The 20,545-nt window shown below is 31.9% G+C and overlaps 1 protein-coding gene across 1 annotated transcript in view; it reads right to left on the bottom strand.

Moving 5' to 3' along the window:
• The window catches only part of LOC139497977 (protein scribble homolog), an 81,815-nt gene that overhangs the window by 26,060 nt on the left and 35,210 nt on the right, over nucleotides 1–20,545 (bottom strand). Inside the window, exons 16-30 of the mRNA XM_071286232.1 lie at nucleotides 19,951–20,151; nucleotides 18,477–18,620; nucleotides 16,893–16,970; nucleotides 16,151–16,270; nucleotides 14,861–14,947; nucleotides 14,075–14,167; nucleotides 13,066–13,086; nucleotides 9,282–9,362; nucleotides 6,855–7,703; nucleotides 5,622–5,681; nucleotides 5,032–5,148; nucleotides 3,993–4,106; nucleotides 3,028–3,090; nucleotides 2,295–2,516; nucleotides 303–359 (exon numbers count right to left, since the gene is read on the bottom strand). Of these exons, the coding sequence (XP_071142333.1) occupies nucleotides 303–359; nucleotides 2,295–2,516; nucleotides 3,028–3,090; nucleotides 3,993–4,106; nucleotides 5,032–5,148; nucleotides 5,622–5,681; nucleotides 6,855–7,703; nucleotides 9,282–9,362; nucleotides 13,066–13,086; nucleotides 14,075–14,167; nucleotides 14,861–14,947; nucleotides 16,151–16,270; nucleotides 16,893–16,970; nucleotides 18,477–18,620; nucleotides 19,951–20,151 (2,307 nt within the window). The remainder of the gene's footprint in view (nucleotides 1–302; nucleotides 360–2,294; nucleotides 2,517–3,027; nucleotides 3,091–3,992; nucleotides 4,107–5,031; nucleotides 5,149–5,621; nucleotides 5,682–6,854; nucleotides 7,704–9,281; nucleotides 9,363–13,065; nucleotides 13,087–14,074; nucleotides 14,168–14,860; nucleotides 14,948–16,150; nucleotides 16,271–16,892; nucleotides 16,971–18,476; nucleotides 18,621–19,950; nucleotides 20,152–20,545) is intronic.

Raw genomic sequence — 20,545 nt, forward strand, 5'->3', positions numbered from 1 at the left:
TCTCATCTTTTCTAATAAAGTGTGTGGTTCAAGTTTTTTTGTCTTTTTTTTTTTACTTTTATCAAAGGTTTAAGTAAATAAGTTGTCAAAATTTTATGAAATTTAAACAAGACAAATTAATTTTAGTCCAGGAGTTGAAGTCATAAAACTTTGCTAAGTGCTCGGAGCACAAAAATCATGCTCGAAACATGAAATCCATCATTTTGATTGGTTGATTTTGGAGTACGAGTACAAAAAACAGACTCAAAAGTTTTATGTCTTCAAGGCCTCGTGTTTGGTACCATCTTAAGTTTGTTGCAAACCTTTGATTCTAGTTGTTCCTTTTCCCACTCTTCTGTTTCTCTGACCATTTCTTGTTCCTGTGGACAACAACAGACTAGCATGCAAACTCAAATGTTAACAAGCAAATCATGCACACACAAGTCAAACAAACAAAATCAAAAGTAAGCTTGACAGCCATAGCCTGACTGATCCAAATATTTTAATCATCTCTTTTTATCAGTTTTGATCAACAATTCAGGTCTATTTGTTTCCCTCATTCAATTCTCATTTTAAAATTTTCTGAACACTACATTTTTTTTAATTTCAACAATCAGTCAAACTATGGCAAAGTATTTAAGTCTGGTTTGATAAAAACATTCATATTCTATTTCAACTTATGCATTCCCTGGAGAAGATGCATGTATTTATTCCCCAAGAAGGAAAGGATGAGGGTTAAAGCATTTAAGGATAATTGAATTAAAAAGCATTTTTTTTTGTAATTAGGCAGATATTTTATCAGCAAAGAGCAAAACAAACACAAGCCAAACTATCATAACTTATAGAAACTTTATGCAGTCTGAGTCACTCTTGCTCTACCATACTATACTATTATCTACTTTTTCGTATATAAAAAAGTACTGTACCAATTGGATCAGCTAGATCATTACTTGACCTCCCAATAATATAAATAATTTTGTCTTCTTTTTAGTCATTCAAGATTTGGCTTTCAAAACTTTGCTAAGGGCTGTTCAACCGGGACATAAATGGGACCCAGAAAAGGCACTTTGAAATTTCCTTTTTGAAGGGTTATCAAGTACAGTGGAAATGCAAAACTCTTAATTTGCCTATATATAGTTGGTGACCTAATTTTGATAGTGAATACTCTAGGTACCATGCATGTTTTAAAATTTTACTATTCTTGATGTTGAAAAACGAACAAAGTTTTCTATTGATAAACATTTTTGTGCCAATGACTTCCATTTCCAGTTTTTATTCTATTTAAACACAATTTGAGTATTTACAAGGTTTTTTGTTATATAAGTATGATAAGGAAAATGCAAGAAATGAATAATAAGCTAAAATACAAACAAACATCAACTCTCTCACATAAAGGTGTAACTGTTTATGAATTAGTCATTAAATCTACATATTAAAGGAAATCATCACACAAATGTTACTATGGTTACCATAGATTGGTTCCAAATTCTGTAAACATGGTAAGTTTCCTGAAGTTTTGTTAAATTTCATATTCATTGTTTTTATCAAATTTTGCAAACAAAATACATAAAAAACTCAGAAAAATACCACAAAAGATTGTAATTATTTCTTTAAATACAGGAATTTATTCAATGATTTCTCCTCAACTTGTATACTTAGAGCGCATTTGTTTCTAACCTAAACGATGTAAACGACTACACGCGTAGTCGTTTAATCCATTTGTTTCTTACATTTTTTGGTCAACGTTGACATCTTTCACATAAACGATGTACGTGCAAAATAGTCGTGCAGTCGTTGATCGTTTATCGTTGAGACGTGTAAACGATCAATTTGTTTCTGCATCTGTCATTTAAATAATTACGAGCACGTGTTGTTTTCGCAAATTCCTGGTTATTTATTTCCCGCACTTTTACCTGTTTGTTTACAGTGCGTGAGTGTAATCTATTTTTGTCTGACAACGTGGAATCGATAAAGTTTATTAAACGATGTATTTGTTTCTAGCAGCTTAACGTTTACTAAACGATAGTCATCGATGACAAAATTTCGGGTTAGAAACAAATGCACTCTTAATTCTTTAAAATTAAGATTGTTTTTCTCACATTATCTCTGCTTCAATATGTAGAAAATGCTATAAGCAATGTTTTTTATTCTTTGAAAAAATAACTAAAATCTGCCATAAAAAACTCATGTATCCATGTGAATCACTATAACAGGTTAATCACTTACAGATCATGCTTCAACGACTTGTTCACGCATCATGCTTTTAAAAAAAATTCTACCACACGATAAACACAACATACAATCATTTATCTTACCTTGCGAATAATGTTATGGTCTTCATCATCTTTGTCAATGCTCGACACAGATCCGTCTCGTAATCTTGGCGGTACTGGAGCGTTCGGTGAATCAGGTGATGTTAAATTAGGTGAATCAGGATCCTCCCCCTCGCAGATCATAATGATCATTTTGTCTGTTACACTACGAAGGGCACGGACAGCTTCTTGATGAGTACTTCCTATCAAACTTGTACCGTTCACCTTAAATTGTATAAATCCTTTGGATCAGAAACATTGTTGAAATGAATTATCATTGATATGGTCATAATCATGAATCACCTTATGTCTGCTTTTTTTTTTAAATATGAAGGATTTTTTAACTTATATTTAGATAACCTAGGCAAAACCTTTTGGAATTTTAGGTCCTCAATGCCTTTCAATTTCATAATTTTTGGGTTTTTTTTTTTTTTAATGGTTTTAATTCAAGCTACACAGATGAGTATTTTATAGAAGAAATGTGTGTCTTGCATATAAATTATTAAACCAAGTATCTACATAAGATGAGTTTATTCGGAACATAAAATAGTTCTGCTCAAGGTCATAATTTATACATGTCTTGAGAATCATATGGTATATGACATAATATGAAAAAGCCAATTAAGGTTCTAAATTGTATACATTTCTGATAAAAATTGTTCTGTCTCAGATTCTTTAAATTTTATTCTTAGTTAACAGTTATTTAATCAATACTTTTTCTTTCTAAGAGGCTTACCTCTAGAATTCTCTGACCTACTTTCAATCTACCATCTCTAGCTACAGCTCCATCACTACTGATCTATAAATAGAGATGATGCATATTATGACTATTTTCAGAACAAATTTATAAAGCACTTGATATATAGAACATAGACAGAGATGTGCATTCTGAAATTTTTTATAGTGACCTGCAAATGTATATTTTTTAATATTTTGTATTGGTGTAATTGTTCTTGTAATTTTACCATATATTGCCATTCATCATATATCACAACTATTTGAACATTATAAAAAACACTTATGAATTTTACTTTTACAACAAAATACTTGAAATGAACGTTAGATGCAGGCATCAATGATAATTTTAGCATTTTTGAAGCAATGTAGGATGCATAATTAAATTTCCAACCTGTGCACATGTGTTCTCGTTCATATAACATAGTTCTGACGATTTTTCATTTAAAACCTTTTAAAATTTTTCATCAAAACATGTTTATTAACTAATTTTTTAAATTTTAATCTGTTGGACTAAATCGATTAGATACAAACTGCTGAAATGTAAGAAAATAACTTTGAATAAACCGATCAATTTATACAATGTCCAGCACTGAAAATAAATTACCTGTCACCTGAACAGGTAGATTTCAGCTGTCCAATAACTAATTAACCTTGATTAAAATTAGAAAGTATTGAAGTAGGGGTTGTTTTGATAGTAATTAATGATCATGTCACTTTTATGACCAGAAATGTGTGGCTGGCAAAATGTTGGGTCAAAAAGATTGCCAATTATGTGAAAATGACTGTCTCTTAAGAAAGCCTTGAAAACTAAAAGAAGATGACAGTTTCATGCTTTGCACAGCCAGATTTTCACCGGACATTATAAAAATGTCCAGAATATATGACCGTTTTGGAAGCCTTGCTCCTGTGGAGAGTTTTCTCATTGGCAATCATACTTTGTCTTTTTATTTTTTTAAAACTCACCTTTGAGATAAATATTCCTTCATCTAATTTTTCATCAGGATTATATGTTCCCTTAGAACCACCTTTTATACTCATCCCTAACTTTTCACCAGGTGACTTGAATACTGATAATTCCTGAAGAATACACAAAACTCATGATAAATGATTTCAAGGGGAGATAACAACTCATGATTGAAGAGTAAAGGGGAGATAATAATTCATGAATGAAGAGTCAAAAGGAAATAATTAAGATCAAAGAAATTTACATTTGGTTTAACTTATGCTTTGGGTGTTTTTTATAATTCCTAATTTCACAGTTTTCTTGTTTTTTGTTGTTAAAATTTTTGAATTTTACAAAAATAAGCATTTGTTTTACTGAGGCAGAGTTTCAAAGGCTGGGTGAAAAATTGAAACTTTCATAATCCATTAATCCATTAATAACATTGCAAACAGGTACAGACAGGTACAGCTATAAAATTTTAAAATAAATATCTGGACGAACATGCTGAAGAATATTTCTTTCAATAATGTCTCTTATCAGCACAATAGTATAAATTGCAATTAAAGCAAGATTAATATGTATGAAAGTCCTATGACCAAGAATGCCTTTCCAGAGGTTTGCACAACTTAATGAGGACAAGATTCATTATTATTTGTTGGATACCAATTTTCGTGGATTTCGTGGGTACAAGTGAACCACAAATTCAAATGTTCAACGAATGACATACTTTATGTAGGCTTGTATGCAGACTTCCGCAAAACCACGAAATAAAATATCCACTAGGATACATGTTTTCCTTAATCCATGAAAATTGGTACCCTCGAAAATATTGAATCCACAGTAGTTAAATTATTGATATTTGTCTATCATTACATTATATCACATTTGCAGGTTAAAATTTTGATGTTATAGGATAACATCTTATACTTAAGTGATTATTGTACCAACAGGCAGAATAAAAAATAATAAGGTCTATTTAAGAGACCAACCTCTAATCCTTTAGGAGGAGGGTCGTGTCTTACAACTAGATGTATATCATTAGTAGGAGCTATTACCAACCTGTAAGCCTTTTGGAGGAGGATCATGTCGTACAACTAGATGTATATCATAAGTAGGAGCTATTAATGCCATTACTGCCTCTTGATGTTTACATTTTGTAACATCTTTACTATTCACCTAGAAAAAAATAACAAAAAAATATTATCATTTATATATTAGTGAAATTACAACATCTTTCATATATATGATATGTCCTACTAATTTACCAGCCTGTATTAGTGTAGGGTGCAGTGCCTGTCCTTTAAACCCAACACCCTGTGCCCTTACCCATGTTATCTTGACACTCTTTTTTTTTTTATTTGCAGAGGGACCTATTTATTTGACACTCAGAATGTTATCATTGGAAATATTTCAAAGTTGATTCTTCTTTTATACGTATAAATAGACTAAGATAAGAATTGGTAAAAATAAATTGCTGTATATGACAGCTGAATAAGAGAAATAAATTACACATGATGAATAAATTGGTTAATCATACGAAATATGGGATTAGATAACTATTCTAGAAGAAATCTTAGTGTCTCGATTAAACTGTAAACATTATTCATACCATTCTCTTTATCAAACCTTATTAATGATCAAATACTTACCAATAAAATTCTATCACCAATTTTTAAGTTAGTTCTAGATGCTGCACCATCAGGATTTATCTGTAAAAAAATTGATTTACTATGTACCTATGAAATTGTAGTGCTACTATATCAAAACTAGAACTATGAGTTAACTTGTAAAAGGAACATGCAGCCATTGTATTCTATAAGGGTTATTCCATTAAAATGTATGTGGGAGGGTCAGTGATATTGTTTGCCTCAAATAACAGCCGAAATTCTGCCTTTTCCCCTAGAGAAAATTCCCAATTACTAAAAAAAATGGCTTAAATTCCTCCCAAAAAAAGTTTTACATTTTCCCCAAACAGTGATGGCATTGGTAGTAATGTTTGTAAATATCGTATTCATGTTATTATTTTGATATTCAGAAAGCACTTTTCAGATCTGGTTTTCTGATCAGAATCATCATGTAGTTTTCAATGCAATAAGTACCATCATTGCTTCTGTTTCTTTCCCCTCTCCGAAAAGTACCTTTCAGGTTGAAAATGTCTGACAACCAAAATATACATGAAAAAACAGTGCACAAAAGACAGCAAAGGTCAGCAAAAAATCGGAGATGTGTTTAGAATAAAATTTCCAAATTTCCAAATTTCAATAAAAAATATGCATTTTTCCCAATAAAAAACGGTAGAGGTAAGTTTGAAAAAAGACAACAATATCACTGAGGGTAGGAAGGAAAGTTTAATTATTGAATGTGGGTCATGGGTCTTATGTATCTATTACCATTATGCAAAATTATCTAAAAAATTGTTCTTGATTGTAGGTATATATTGAAAGTCCCTCCCACATACAAGTAACACTCTGATGGAATAGCTGAGTTTAAAAAAAAACGTTAATTTGATTATTCCTTCATACACATCCTTTGATAGTGTTCTTCATTTGTGTGAATTTTCATTAATATCCATTTAACAGGAGTTAACAAGTGCTGACAAGTTTATAGACAGCTGGAGGGGTGATTAGAATATGAACACCATGCCACACTAACACTTAAATTCCAATTCCTAATTTTGTAATATTTTTTTAATCCTTATACAGGATGGACTTCTGTCAGAAGTGTGGATAGATAAATGAACAAACAGATAGACCTGCAAACAAACAGCATGAACAATATGCTATTGAATACAGGGCATACATTTAGTTTTCAGTCTCAAAATCCAAGATATATTTTCCTAGTCTGCTTAACCTTTATCCAAATATAAAATAAGATGAACCTACCTTTGACACAAAAATTCCAGGTTCATCTACGCCAAAAGGATGACTAGATAAATCACTTCCTCCCACAATACTTAAACCTAAAGGTCCGCCGGCCTTCACTATTGTTATATTATCTATTGCATGCTTAGAAGAATCACTGCTGTTAAAAGTCACATGATTTGATTTGATTGTCTCCCTTTCAAAGGTCACTGTTTTATTTTGTTGTTCGTGCATTATATTCCTACTTTCACTTTGACTATTTCTACTTTCATTTTCAATGTTTTTACTTTCTACAGTTTTACTGCTGGATGTAGTCCGTGATTTGAAACCAGGATAAACAAATCTTGGCGGTTGAACAGCAGTAGTGGGTGTCGTCGACCAATCACTGGACACATTACGTGGACTAACAGATGGCGATGTTTCTTGACGAGGTGACAAAGTAGCCTGCGGTGAAATTTGATGAGGTGAAAGCGGAGATTTCTGTGACTGATATGTAAATGAAGATGGTGTAGCAGTCGAATATGGACTTGGACTGTTGCTGATGGGTTGAACAGTAGGACCAGACGAGACCACTGATGACTGGGTCATTGTAAAGGTTTCACTCGGTATTGTTGCCGGTGATGAGGCCACCACAGGGGACTGAGTAATCAAAAATGTATCATTAAGTCCTGTTGTGGGAGGTGTTTGCTGCCAGCTTATTAGTGGCTGAGTTATTTTCTCCAGTTTCTCACCACTAGGTGGCGACACCACAGCTTCCTCCTTTGGGACAACTTTCTCCCTATACACAACCAATCGAATTTCATTATCTACACCAGTTAACAGAGCAACAGCCTGATCGTGTCTGGCATCCTGCATATCTACACTATTAATCTATTAAATATATCAAATAAATTAAATAAATTAAATGAATTAAATGCTAACCCACCAAAAATATACATGTCCAATCCATTGTTATAGAATACTGTAAATTCAGATATTAGTGCCATGTTTATATTATTGCGAAAAACGCGACAGAGTGGTAAACGCAATAATTTAAACTTGCATTTTGAAATATTTATATGAATTTAACAGGATTTTTCTCAAAATCGTATAAATTAAAATTGCATTTAAGTCTAAAATGACAAAATCACAATAATAAATGCACGCGATAATTTCTGAATTTACAGTAAATAACTTTAAATTCAGAAATTATAAAATGCAGTTATTATTGTGATTTTGATATGACCAAATCATGTGAATAATTATTTTGAAAAAAAGCTGAATGCAAATAAATATTTCAGAATGTGAGTTCTCATCATTTCCATACTCACTTAGTCAAATTATTCACAATAAAAAAAAAAACTTGCAATAATTTCTGAATTTTACAAAAGCAAATATACCAAAAATGTGCATGTGTCTCTTCCTTTGTTGTATACACAGAAAACAAGTGAAACTGCGAGCTACTGCTCACTGATGATACCCCCGCCGCAAGTGGATAATATTAATAGTGTAAAAATATGCAAGTGTTCGGTAAACAGGAAGTTGTCGAGTGATGAATCTGAAAACGCATTACACCGTATAGCTGACTTATATAAATCCTGAAACCAAATTTCAGAAATCCTTGTATTCTAGTTCCTGAGAAAAATGTGACGAAAATTTTCAACTTGGCTATCATGTGTAAAATCATACAAGTGTTCGGTAAACAGGAAGTTGTCGAGTGATCAATCTGAAAACGCATCACACGGTATAGCTGACCTAGATAAACCCTGAAACCAAATTTCAGAAATCCTTGTATTGCAGTTCCTGAGAAAAATGCGACGAAAAATATTCATGGGACGGACGGACTGACTGACGGACTGACGGAAGGACAGAAGGACAGACAGAGGTAAAACAGTATACCCCCCTTTTTTAAAGCGGGGTTATAATAAATAAAGATTCAAATTCAATTATGTGTACTTGATTTTTTCTCTTTAACAACTTCCAAATTTTTGGTTGCTTTTTTTTGCATTTACTGTCAATAAGTTGCAGTCGGCGGAGAAACATATGTTTTTCATTAAATCCATATTCAATAACATATGAAATGTTGGGCACTGCATTAAAATTAAATTCACTCAACAAGGTAGTTGTTCCATTGGCAATCATACCACATCCCCTTATTTTTATAAGACTTGCCTTAAATCTTAAGCTGTCTGAAAATAATCACATTGACCTAAACTTACAATAAGAACATACTGTGGATTCATGATTATTCGTAGGATACCAATTTTTGGGGATTTTTTTGGTATGAGAAAACCACGTATTTAAATGTACAGTGACATATAAAATTACCTTATTTGCAAGCACAAAAATGAAATCAACGAAATATCCAAGAAACTACATTTTCCCACAATCCATGAAAATTGATATTCATGAAAAATAAATGAATCCACAGTATTAGGCTTATAATCTTGTTTAAAAAAATATACTCACAGATAAAAGTTTATCGCCAACCTGAATTTTACCGTCCCTTTGAGCAATCCCTCCATCTACCACACGAGAGATATAAATAGCCTGAAAAGATAGTGGATATTTATATATTAGATTTCAGACAAAATTTGTAGATGCATACATTCATGCTCTCCTCATCTGCTTAAATAAAATCAATCCAATTGTGAGTTAAGCCTCCGCCAAAAAAACTTTAAATTTATTGTAGAATACAGTCAAAACCTCCTTTATGGGTCACATCTATTCAGCAAAACCAGTCATGTCTGGTAACCTTTTTCTTGTTCCATAGTAAGTAAGACCAGCGTTAATCATTATATGAACATCCTCAGGCAGTGTTCTACAAATGTGTAAAGCTTCATAAATATGCATCTACCTGTAAAGGAGGAGTTGCACTTATGTGGCAAATGGACTGTTTGGCAGATGACAGGGTGATTCTAATATATGCCATTAAAACATTATTTAAGAGGGGTGTAGTTACAAACTAAAGTATAGATGATAGGGTCAAAGCTCAATATTAGATCTAATTTGGTTTAAGAAACCCTAAACAAGTGATTGGACCATTTATGTTCCTGAAACTATTCATAATCTTATGTAATGTTTCTGAAATCTCTCATGAAATAAAAATATTTTAATAATAGCTTTTGAAACTAATGAATAATTTCAGGTAAATCTATCTCATGGCATGCACCAGCTTTCATTCAAGATCCTTAGACATGGAAAATATAATTTTATCAAATTGACTTACAGCTTTCAAAACAGCTTAAAGCATACTGCATGTTAATGTGAAATGACAATGTGAACAATTCAGAAATTTTGCTACTTTATGGCAAAATCAATATATCAAAATAAATCTTGTCTTTCACGAGGTCAAATTTCTGAATTGTTCCAATATGATATGCACCTAAAGCTAAACAATAACATATACATAACACACAAACTACACACTTCTAACATTCAGCCATTTATGACCTTCAAAAGGACGTTTCTAAAATCCTAAAAACTAACGAAAAAACAAAGTTCAAACTCAAAATCAAAATAACAAACATCCATAAAGTCGAAAGTGGTAAATAAACTTATAAAACAACTGTTTCTACACAAGATGCTTAAAATCTACAGACTCTGTGGTAGAGTATATATTGTTGGATTATAGGTCTCTGTGGGACAGATGAGTTAGTTTAACAACACTGAGAAGTTTCTGTTAAAAATTGTCATGCTTATTGGGCTGAGTTTTACCTGGTTATATAGTTTCATATACTTAACGGAAAGTATTTATCATTATTTATACCATTTAGAATTTTTGCACTATAAACTTAATAATGTCTGTAATGTTATAATAATGTTACGTATTTAAACCAAACTTTCGTCTTTGTATCATACCGCTATACTGTGGATTCATTATTATTATTGGTGGGATACTAATTATCTTTCATTTTATGGGAATAGGTTAATGCCTTTTAATGTACAGCAAAGCGTAAATTTTCAGGCTTGAATGAAGACCTTGACAGAAACATGAAATGAAATGTCCATGAAAATTCACCAAAATTAGTAAACATGAAATAGTATTGACCAAATTTACACCTTTTTTCTGTATAAAAATCGAATATGATATGTTTTATATGTTTGTTCAAAACTTCATGTGTGATGCCTATATTTTTGTTGTTCAGAGATGCAAACTGCTTGTAAAATATAAACTAATGATTACATATAAAATATTCTCAAGACAAGAGGCTCTCAAGAGCCTGAATCGCTCACCTGAATTTTTTTGGTTTAATCTCTCATCAATGATTATTTTGGCTTTTCAATTTATTTAAATGTTCTTGAAATCATCCTATTCTCTTCAAAAGCCAAAAAAAAAATCAATTTCTCCTATGTTCTATTTTAGCCATAGGAGCTATGTTTCTTGACATACAAGGAAATGAAATATAAAATTTATACTAGATACTCTGAAACTCTGAAACTCATTTAGCCTAAGTTTGGCTGAAATTGATACAGCAGTTTCAAAAGAGAAGATTTTTTAAAGTAAGTCAACATGATGAACAAATTGTGAAAAAAGTTTTTAAAGGGCAATAACTCCTTAAGAGGTCAATTGACAATTTTGGTCAAATTGACTTATTTGTAGATCTTACTTTGCTGATCATTTTTGCTGTTTACAGTTTATCTTTATCTATAATAATATTCAAGATAATGACCAAAAACTGCAAAATTTCCTTAAAATTACCAATTAAGTGGCAGCAACCCAACAATGGTTTGTTTGATTCATCTGAAAATTTCAGGGCTGATAGATCTTGACCTAATGAACATTTTTACCCCTGTCAGATTTGCTCTAAATGCTTTCGTTTTTGAGATATAAGCCAAAAACTGCATTTGACCCCTATGTTCTATTTTAAGTAACGGTGGCCATGTTTTTTGACGGATCAAAAATCTAAGCACACACTTTGTGCAGGATAATCTAAAGAACAATCATGCTAAGTTTCATCCAAATCCATTCAGTAGTTTCAGAGGAGAAGATTTTTTAAAGTTAGCAAATATGATGAACAAATTGTGAAAAATTGCCATTAAAGGACAATAACCCCTTAAGGGGTCAATTGACAATTTTGGTCATATTAACTTATTTGTAGATCTTACTTTGCTGATCATTTTTGCTGTTTACAGTTTATCTTTATCTATAATAATATTCAAGATAATGACCAAAAACTGCAAAATTTCCTTAAAATTACCAATTAAGTGGCAGCAACCCAACAATGGTTTGTTTGATTCATCTGAAAATTTCAGGGCTGATAGATCTTGACCTAATGAACATTTTTACCCCATGTCAGATTTGCTCTAAATGCTTTCGTTTTCGAGATATAAGCCAAAAACTGCATTTGACCCCTATGTTCTATTTTAGGTAACGGCGGCCATGTTTTTTGACGGATCAAAAATCGAAGCGCACACTTTGTGCAGGATACTCTAAGGAACAATCATGCTAAGTTTCATTCAAATCCATTCAGTAGTTTCAGAGGAGAAGATTTTTTAAAGTTAGCAAATATGATGAACAAATTGTGAAAAATTGCCATTAAAGGACAATAACCCCTTAAGGGGTCAATTGACAATTTTGGTCATATTAACTTATTTGTAGATCTTACTTTGCTGATCATTTTTGCTGTTTACAGTTTATCTTTATCTATAATAATATTCAAGATAATGACCAAAAACTGCAAAATTTCCTTAAAATTACCAATTAAGTGGCAGCAACCCAACAATGGTTTGTTTGATTCATCTGAAAATTTCAGGGCTGATAGATCTTGACCTAATGAACATTTTTACCCCATGTCAGATTTGCTCTAAATGCTTTCGTTTTCGAGATATAAGCCAAAAACTGCATTTGACCCCTATGTTCTATTTTAGGTAACGGCGGCCATGTTTTTTGACGGATCAAAAATCGAAGCGCACACTTTGTGCAGGATACTCTAAGGAACAATCATGCTAAGTTTCATTCAAATCCATTCAGTAGTTTCAGAGGAGAAGATGTTTGAAAAATTGTTAACGACGACAGACGACGACGACGACGACGACGACGGACGCCAAGTGATAAGAAAAGCTCACATGGCCTTTTAGGCCAGGTGAGCTAATAAAAGGAGAATGTATGATGTCATCAGCCTTTGGAACCATATTCAAAAGATATGTAACTTTTTTTTATATATCAAGTGATTCATTAAACCAGGTAAAACTAGAAAGTCTGGAACTTAAATACATTCAATGGTTACCATGCCAACAATACTTTACCAACCTCCAGAAAGGAATAAACTTTCTGTAAATTCAACAAAAAAACATCAACATCCTTCCATTCAATGACCTTCAAAGGTCAAACTATTCAATGACCTTCAAAGGTCAAACTTAATACATGTAAAAAAATATATACAATCTTATACAAGTTTTCTGAAAAAGTAAAAACCTGTAATAAAGTACAAAACGTAATAGTACAACATTTACTTATTACTTAGAATCACATCAATATCTGAGGGGAAAATAAATTTACAAAACAAAATGAAGGAACAGCAATAATGAACAGAGTTTATAGCTCAATACTTTCCTCAATCGTAGCCTTAAAACTTCAAATTACCACTTTTCAGTTTTGTTTTCATGTTTTCAAATTAATCAATTTTACTTCCTTTTAATGAGTAGAGGACAGTGTTGACAGACAAATGGAATCTCCCTTGTTTTTTGACAATCAGTGCATTTGCATATATGGTTGGAACCCCCTCCTTTCTCTTGGGTTGGGATCCTCCCCTGTATTTACAAAGATCAAACTGGTTTAGGAAAATGTTATGATAGGAAAGCAAACTAGGTTTTCTGTATATTTCTAAGGAAATATTGTATCAAAGAAGTTGAAAGAACCATCTCAATTTTCCCCTTCCTAAAATTTGGAATATTTTACCAACATGATAGAAAAATAAGATTGAAGAAAGTATTGTGAGCAAACAAATGTCAAAGCATGTGTCCAGCGTGCATTTCAAAGCTTACATCAATTTCATATTTAGCAATAGACAAGCTCATTAATTATACAACATATTGAAGTTTCTAATATCAATAAAAATTTATCAAACCAATAAAACGTCATCTTCTTTAAAAAAAAAGAAAAAAGAAAAGGCTAATCACAAAATAAAAGAATTTTTTTTCTTTAAATTTTTTTTTGTAAAAGCTTCAAGCCAGTTTTTTAGGATGCTTATAGCTTTTTATGGTAGAATCTTTTAAGTGATATGTGTATAATATAATAAGCAGCTGGTCTTGATACAAACCTGATCATTGCCTTTAAATGGTATTGATCCACGACCACCTGCAATACTGAATCCTAACCCTGTATGATCACGTAGTAATGTTGTCGAAATTTTCTGAAATTGAAAAAAATATTAGAAGACTATAAATGTTCTGATATCAGAATGCATGCTATTAAACAAAGTTTCATATTTAAATTATTTAAAATTTCTTTATATCCTTATATAGTCCGTTTCCGCCTAATTAACTTTTTTTTAAACCTAGGTAATTTATCCTGAGAATCTTTAGAAAAACTTCATAAAAATTATTACCAAAAAACTTGTCAATAATAATTATAGATAAAGGAGGGACATTATCAAAAACTTTGCTTCATTAAATCAAAATCTGACAAACTTAATACAGTTTTGTAAAGAATTGATTTTGTACAGAAACTAATCTAATCCAGATTTTTGAAGAAACTAATTTTATCTAGTTTTTAACTAAACCAACTAATTTTTTCCAGATTAGTAAAGCAATCTAACTAATTTTATCCAGATTTGTGAAAAACTAAGGGCTATTCTATTAAAAGTATGCAGAGGGTAGGAATGGAAGTTTAATTATTGAATGTGGGTCATGGGTCTTTTTTTCATTATGTGTCTATTACCATTGTATAAAATTATCTGAAAAATTGTTCTTGGTAGTAGGGATATTTTGAAAGTCCCTTCTTACTCTCCAACATACTTTTTAAAGGAATAGTCATAACTAAGTTATCCAACTTTAAGCAAAACTTTCAATTTCATCCAGATTTATGAAGCAAACTCATACAATACCTCTCCATAAACTTCTGTTCCAGGTTCTTGTTCAAACGAAACTGTAGCAAATCCTGTTGTCGGTTCCTCTTCTTCCTCTTTTGGTTCCTATAAATAGAGAAAAAATGTAAACAGTTACGCCAAAAAAATACAAACATGTTTTCTACTTCCTGGTAGAAATGCAAGGGGGGGTAATTCGTTTTTTTTTTTTTTTTTTTTTTTTTTTTTTTTTTATGAAAGTTTTATTTGTGCTATCTAACTTATTTTCTCAGGTACTTAAACTTGCGTTCAGCCCTTATTAGCCCATTTCAGGTGTCAGAACTTTATTTGATGTAGTTTATTAATTATATAAAGATATATCCGAGTTTTACATATTCACAATATTTTTCTACTCGCGAAAGTGGTGAAAATAAATCGCTAGATGATTAAAAACTGCATGCCATTTTTTAATTTTTGACCTCTGAATATCTTTTTTTTCTATGTCCATGGGTATTCATCTTATTAACGTATACCAAAATCTCCTTTACAGCCGATTGCATTGAGTATGTAGGTAGAGGTAATATCTTTTAGTTAGGGTGCATGCTGAACCGTGAAGTCATCATAAGGATAATTAGGTAAACTTCCCTCCATTAAGAGTACATTAGTTCGACATATAACCAATCTAACTGTCTGTATGACTAGGCTACTTTATAAGGAGGGTATTATACCTTACCTAACAATGTCTACACGGTTCAGCTAGCGAGCAAGCTAACCAAAGATATAACCTCTACCTGTCAACGTATATTTGTTCCTAATAATATTTGTTCCTGAGGGAAACAATATCATAATAATATTTGTTCTGCAGAAATTGTGTCATGGAATACTTTTTCCATCTGTATTATATTTGTTCCACTGATAACAGGAAATTATCTTATATGTTGATGAGTATAACAAATATTTTTTTCATTTTAATGAGTAATGTCAAAATGATAAAAGTCAAAATGATCAAAGTCAAACTGTTATACCAGTCATAAGATGAAATTTCTACCATAATATTTATTCCAAAGATAATTTATTATGTAATAAAACATCCTATTGGAATTGTTTTATGTGATAAAAATTCTGAGGCATAGGTCCTTTTATTATGCTGATGGAATAAATATCATATAATTTTTGTTACATAATAAATTGTCTTTGGAATAAATATTATGACGGAACTTATATTCTGTGACATACTTACACATTCAATGCGATCCATTGTAAACTATATGCAAATGTGTAAAACCCCCATGGCCCTCAGTTGTCAATTAGAAAGATAATATTTAAATGTACCTCTTCCTTTGGTTCTACTAATTTCTCTCTCCCAAGAACCATTGTTATATTATTTCCGCTGGACTTAAGTACATCTACTGCGTCATAGTGGTCAGCATCAATCAGGTTCACACCATTTACCTGAAGAATAATGTTAGGGTTGTACAATCAAAACATACATAGGACCCAGATTAAGCACTTCTCATTTTAACTATGGGACTTGAAAAATACTTTTCTGTACACTAAATTAAATGTGAAATTGATTAAAAATGTTGTCATCCCATTTCTAAAGTGCCTTGAGTTTTAGTTTAATTAATAAATTAATTTGAATTTACAATTAATTTCAAACTAAAATTTGGAATCCCAAAAATCTATAACTTTCTGTGTAGTGTTTTGTGGACTTGTTTTCTGTAGGTCAGATGTTAGTTCTTCTTCAGTTTACCCCCTTCATGTGTGTTCACCCTAAGTCTTTAACTCATGAAATATAATCAGTACCATCACAGCTTTGGGGTCTGAATTTTGATGCAGCATGATTATATATGGGATTGAAAATTCAATAAATACTCCAGATAAGCATAACCAGTAAACATGAATGCACCAAGAAAAAAAACGTAGAAAACAAGAATGTGTCCATAGTACGCGGATGCCCTACTCGCACTATCATATTCTATGTTCAGTGGACTGTGAAATTAGGGTCAAAACTTTAATCTTTTAATATTAACAAAAGTGCAGCAAGAAAAACGTAGAATAAATATAATCTTACTGAAAGTAACTTATCTCCGACTGTGACACCAGCAGCTGCTGCAGGACCATCTTCAGAAACTCTCGAAATAAACACACTCTGAAAAAAAGTCAGTAATATGTATAAATATGAACATTTTGATAAACAAATTAAAGAACCTTAGTGAGCGCGCTCACATACCCCACCGTCCCCACATTGTCATTTGAGAAATGAAATAAGTGTAAGAAAAGAAAATTGTATAAGAAAAAAAAATTGAAACATAATTTTCTGTCAATATGCACATCTACATAGTATGTCCTTATTATCTATAAAGTTTTATGAAATTCTGTTGTGTGGTTTCAGAGGAGTTGCGATTACAAACTGTTGCAGAAGTACATTGAAGCAAATAAGTTCAAAGGAGCATAACTCCTAAAAAGAAAAAAAATCGTAATTTCCTATCAATATGCACATCTACATAGCATGTCCTTATTATCTACAAAGTTTCATGAAATTCTATTGTATGGTTTCAGAGAAATTGCGATGACGAACTGTTGCAGCAGTACATTAAAGCAAATAAGTTCAAAGGGGTGTAACTCCTGGAAAAAAATTGAATCATAATATCCTGTCGATATGCACATCTACGTAGTATGTCCTTATTATCTACAAAGTTTCATGAAATTCTGTTGTGTAGTTTCAAAGGAGTTGCGATGACAAACTGTTGCAGTAGTACATTAAAGTAAATAAGTTCAAAGGGGCGTAACTCCAAGAAAAAAAATTGAATCGCAATTTCCCGTCGATATGCACAACTACATAGTATGTCCTTATTAGAAATTCTGTTGTGTGGTTTGAGAGGAGTTGCGATGACAAACTGTTGCAGTAGTACATTAAAGTAAATAAATTCAAAGGGGCGCAACTCCTAGAAAAAAAATTGAATCGCAATTTCCCGTCGATATGCACAACTACATAGTATGTCCTTATTATCTGAAAAGGTTTCGTGAAATTCTGTTGTGTGGTTTGAGAAGAGTTCCGATGACAAGAAACACGACTGACGAACGGACTGACGGATGGACGGACGGGTCAAAAACATTATACCCTCCGCAACCCGTTGCGTGGGGTATAATTATTGGCCCATGAAGGGCATGTTACATATAATGATTAGGGATAGACATAAAGAAACAATATTAATGCTTATGAATGATAATCCTTACAATTATGGCATTTTTTGTGTATAGAAAGTATATTTTAACAATAATGTGTCCATAGAACACCATGTCCTGATCACACTATAAAAATCAAAATCAGAATCAAAATTATAAATTTGCACATATGTATCCTTTTAAGTTGATAACACAGTGAATATGTGTACCAAGGTTTACATAGATTTGACAACAACTTCATGGTTAATAACTTGAAACCACATTTTAACCTGATACTGGTTGGACTTATGTGTGCATAATATTTTATAAATGACAAAGAATGCTTCAAAAATACTTTTCAAATATATCATTTGAACAAAAATATCATTTATCCTCAACAGAAAAATGCTGAATTTATTTTATAAAAATTTGGTTTAAATCTTCAAATGACACAATTTTCAAATGTTGACAGAGAGGTTTTAACACTGACCTCATCGTCTCCCTTGAATGGAGTAGAACCTCTGCCACCAGCAATGGAGATGCCCAGACCTTGACCTGGTTGTCTGTTTATCTGGATCTTTATTAGCTCAGTTTCCATTTCTGGTTCCTTGTTTTCACCATCAGCACTGTCACTCTGTTAAAAATGTTCACATGGTCATTCAAAAAATCTACATCCACTAAATATCATTAAATTTTCAAACTTCTTTATAATTCTGCTGTAGAGTGGGCGGCGCATAATCGCCGTGGACACATTTTCGCCATTTTGCTATTTTTTCTGAAAAATTTGTGTTCCTTTACCCAATACTTGCCTAAATAGATGTTAAAGACTGTTTGTAATGTTCCAACAATTGATAATTCCTCTTTACCCCATTTCCAAGGTTATTCGCACAAATAAAGAAATACCCAGGTGTTTTTTAATTTTGGCAATTATGTAAGATTAATATGGCAATAATGCACAGTCTTTAAGTGAAAATATGGTATAACAAGAATGTGTCCCTAGTAGGCTAGTACACGAATGCCCCACTCGCACTATCATTTTCTATGTTCAGTGGACCGTGAAATTGTGGTAAGCCCTCTAATTTGGCCTTAAAATTAAAAAGATCATATCATAGGGAACATGTTTACTAAGTTTGAAGTCGATTGGACTTCAACTTCATCAAAAACTACCTTGACCAAAAACTTAAACCTGAAGCGGGACAGACGGACGAACGAACGGACGGACGAACGAACAGACGAACGGACGCACAGACCAGAAAACATAATGCCCCTCTACTATCGTAGGTGGGGCATAAAAACCGTATAGGAATGATCTCTCAAGCTAATTCATGTAAATGCAAACATTCATTTTTCTAATATACCAGGATAATGAGGATGGTCATATTATACATTGCGGCGAAAATGTGTCCCCCATGGTACACGAACAACTTGATTTCCTCTTGAGTTTGCGTTAATTTTTAGAACTATTAACCAATGTTTTGAAGACGTTTCCTTTAACAAACCTTTTTTTCATATAATAAAATTTCTTAAACCTACATAAAAAGTTCCAAATATTCGAATGTATGTTGGATGTAAGTGGAAAAGAACGAATTTTGAGGCGAATATGGGTTACTCACTCTAGAAAAAATATTTCTTTTATGTAAATTACAACCAACCCACTAATTATTCATTTCAAGTGTCTTCTTAAAACAACATTTATATTCACAAGTTTTCTTTCAAAACCACATTATGCATAGTATACAACAGCATATATGTTATAACTTTTTACAGTAAACACATTTTGAATATTGACTCATCAATGAATGAATAATTAAAAAGTTTCCAGAAAATTGATACACATGTGTAGAGTTTTGTAACTAAATAATTAATGTATGAATGAAGAGTTCAATATTTAGGTTGCCATAAAATTAGCAAACACGGGTACAGCTTTTTAATTAAATCAATGAAAGATTTTTAATCTATCCAACCTGTGTTTCTCCTCCGTCCTTCTTTGCAGCAATCTGTGCCAAGATTTCCAGTACTTTATCCCTAGATTGTTCATCCTTAAGGTTAACCCTTTTGTTTTTCTTGTAGTAGGGTGTGTCTCTTCGGCGTAGGCCGGTTGTTCTTTCTGTGTTTTCTTCCGTTTTTACATCAAATCCAACAACTTTTTCTCTGTACCCATTTTCCTAAAGAGAAAGATCATATGTTGGTTTTAATAAAATATGAACCTATCCGATATTGAAGAAGCTAATTAAGAAGGGCATACATATCAAATTGTCAGTAAATTGACTATAAACATATTTTATCAATGTGCTTTTGATAAATCATCTTTTAAAGCTCTGACAAACATGTTTTAACCCACCACATTCTTCAAAACAACAAGGCCTGTAAACCAGTGGTTTTCATTGCTTGCTGTCTCCCATAACTGATTATCACCTTATGTTATTATTACTTCAACCCACATCAGTTGTTTTGTTTTTAAGATAATTTGATATTTTGTTATCTTGAAATCCTTACTACTAACTGTACAGTATGGATTTTGCTCATTCTTGAAGACGCTACAGTTACATATAGATGTTA

Source organism: Mytilus edulis, chromosome 12 (assembly GCF_963676685.1).
Source record: "Mytilus edulis chromosome 12, xbMytEdul2.2, whole genome shotgun sequence".
Classification (NCBI taxonomy): Eukaryota; Metazoa; Mollusca; class Bivalvia; order Mytilida; family Mytilidae; genus Mytilus; species Mytilus edulis.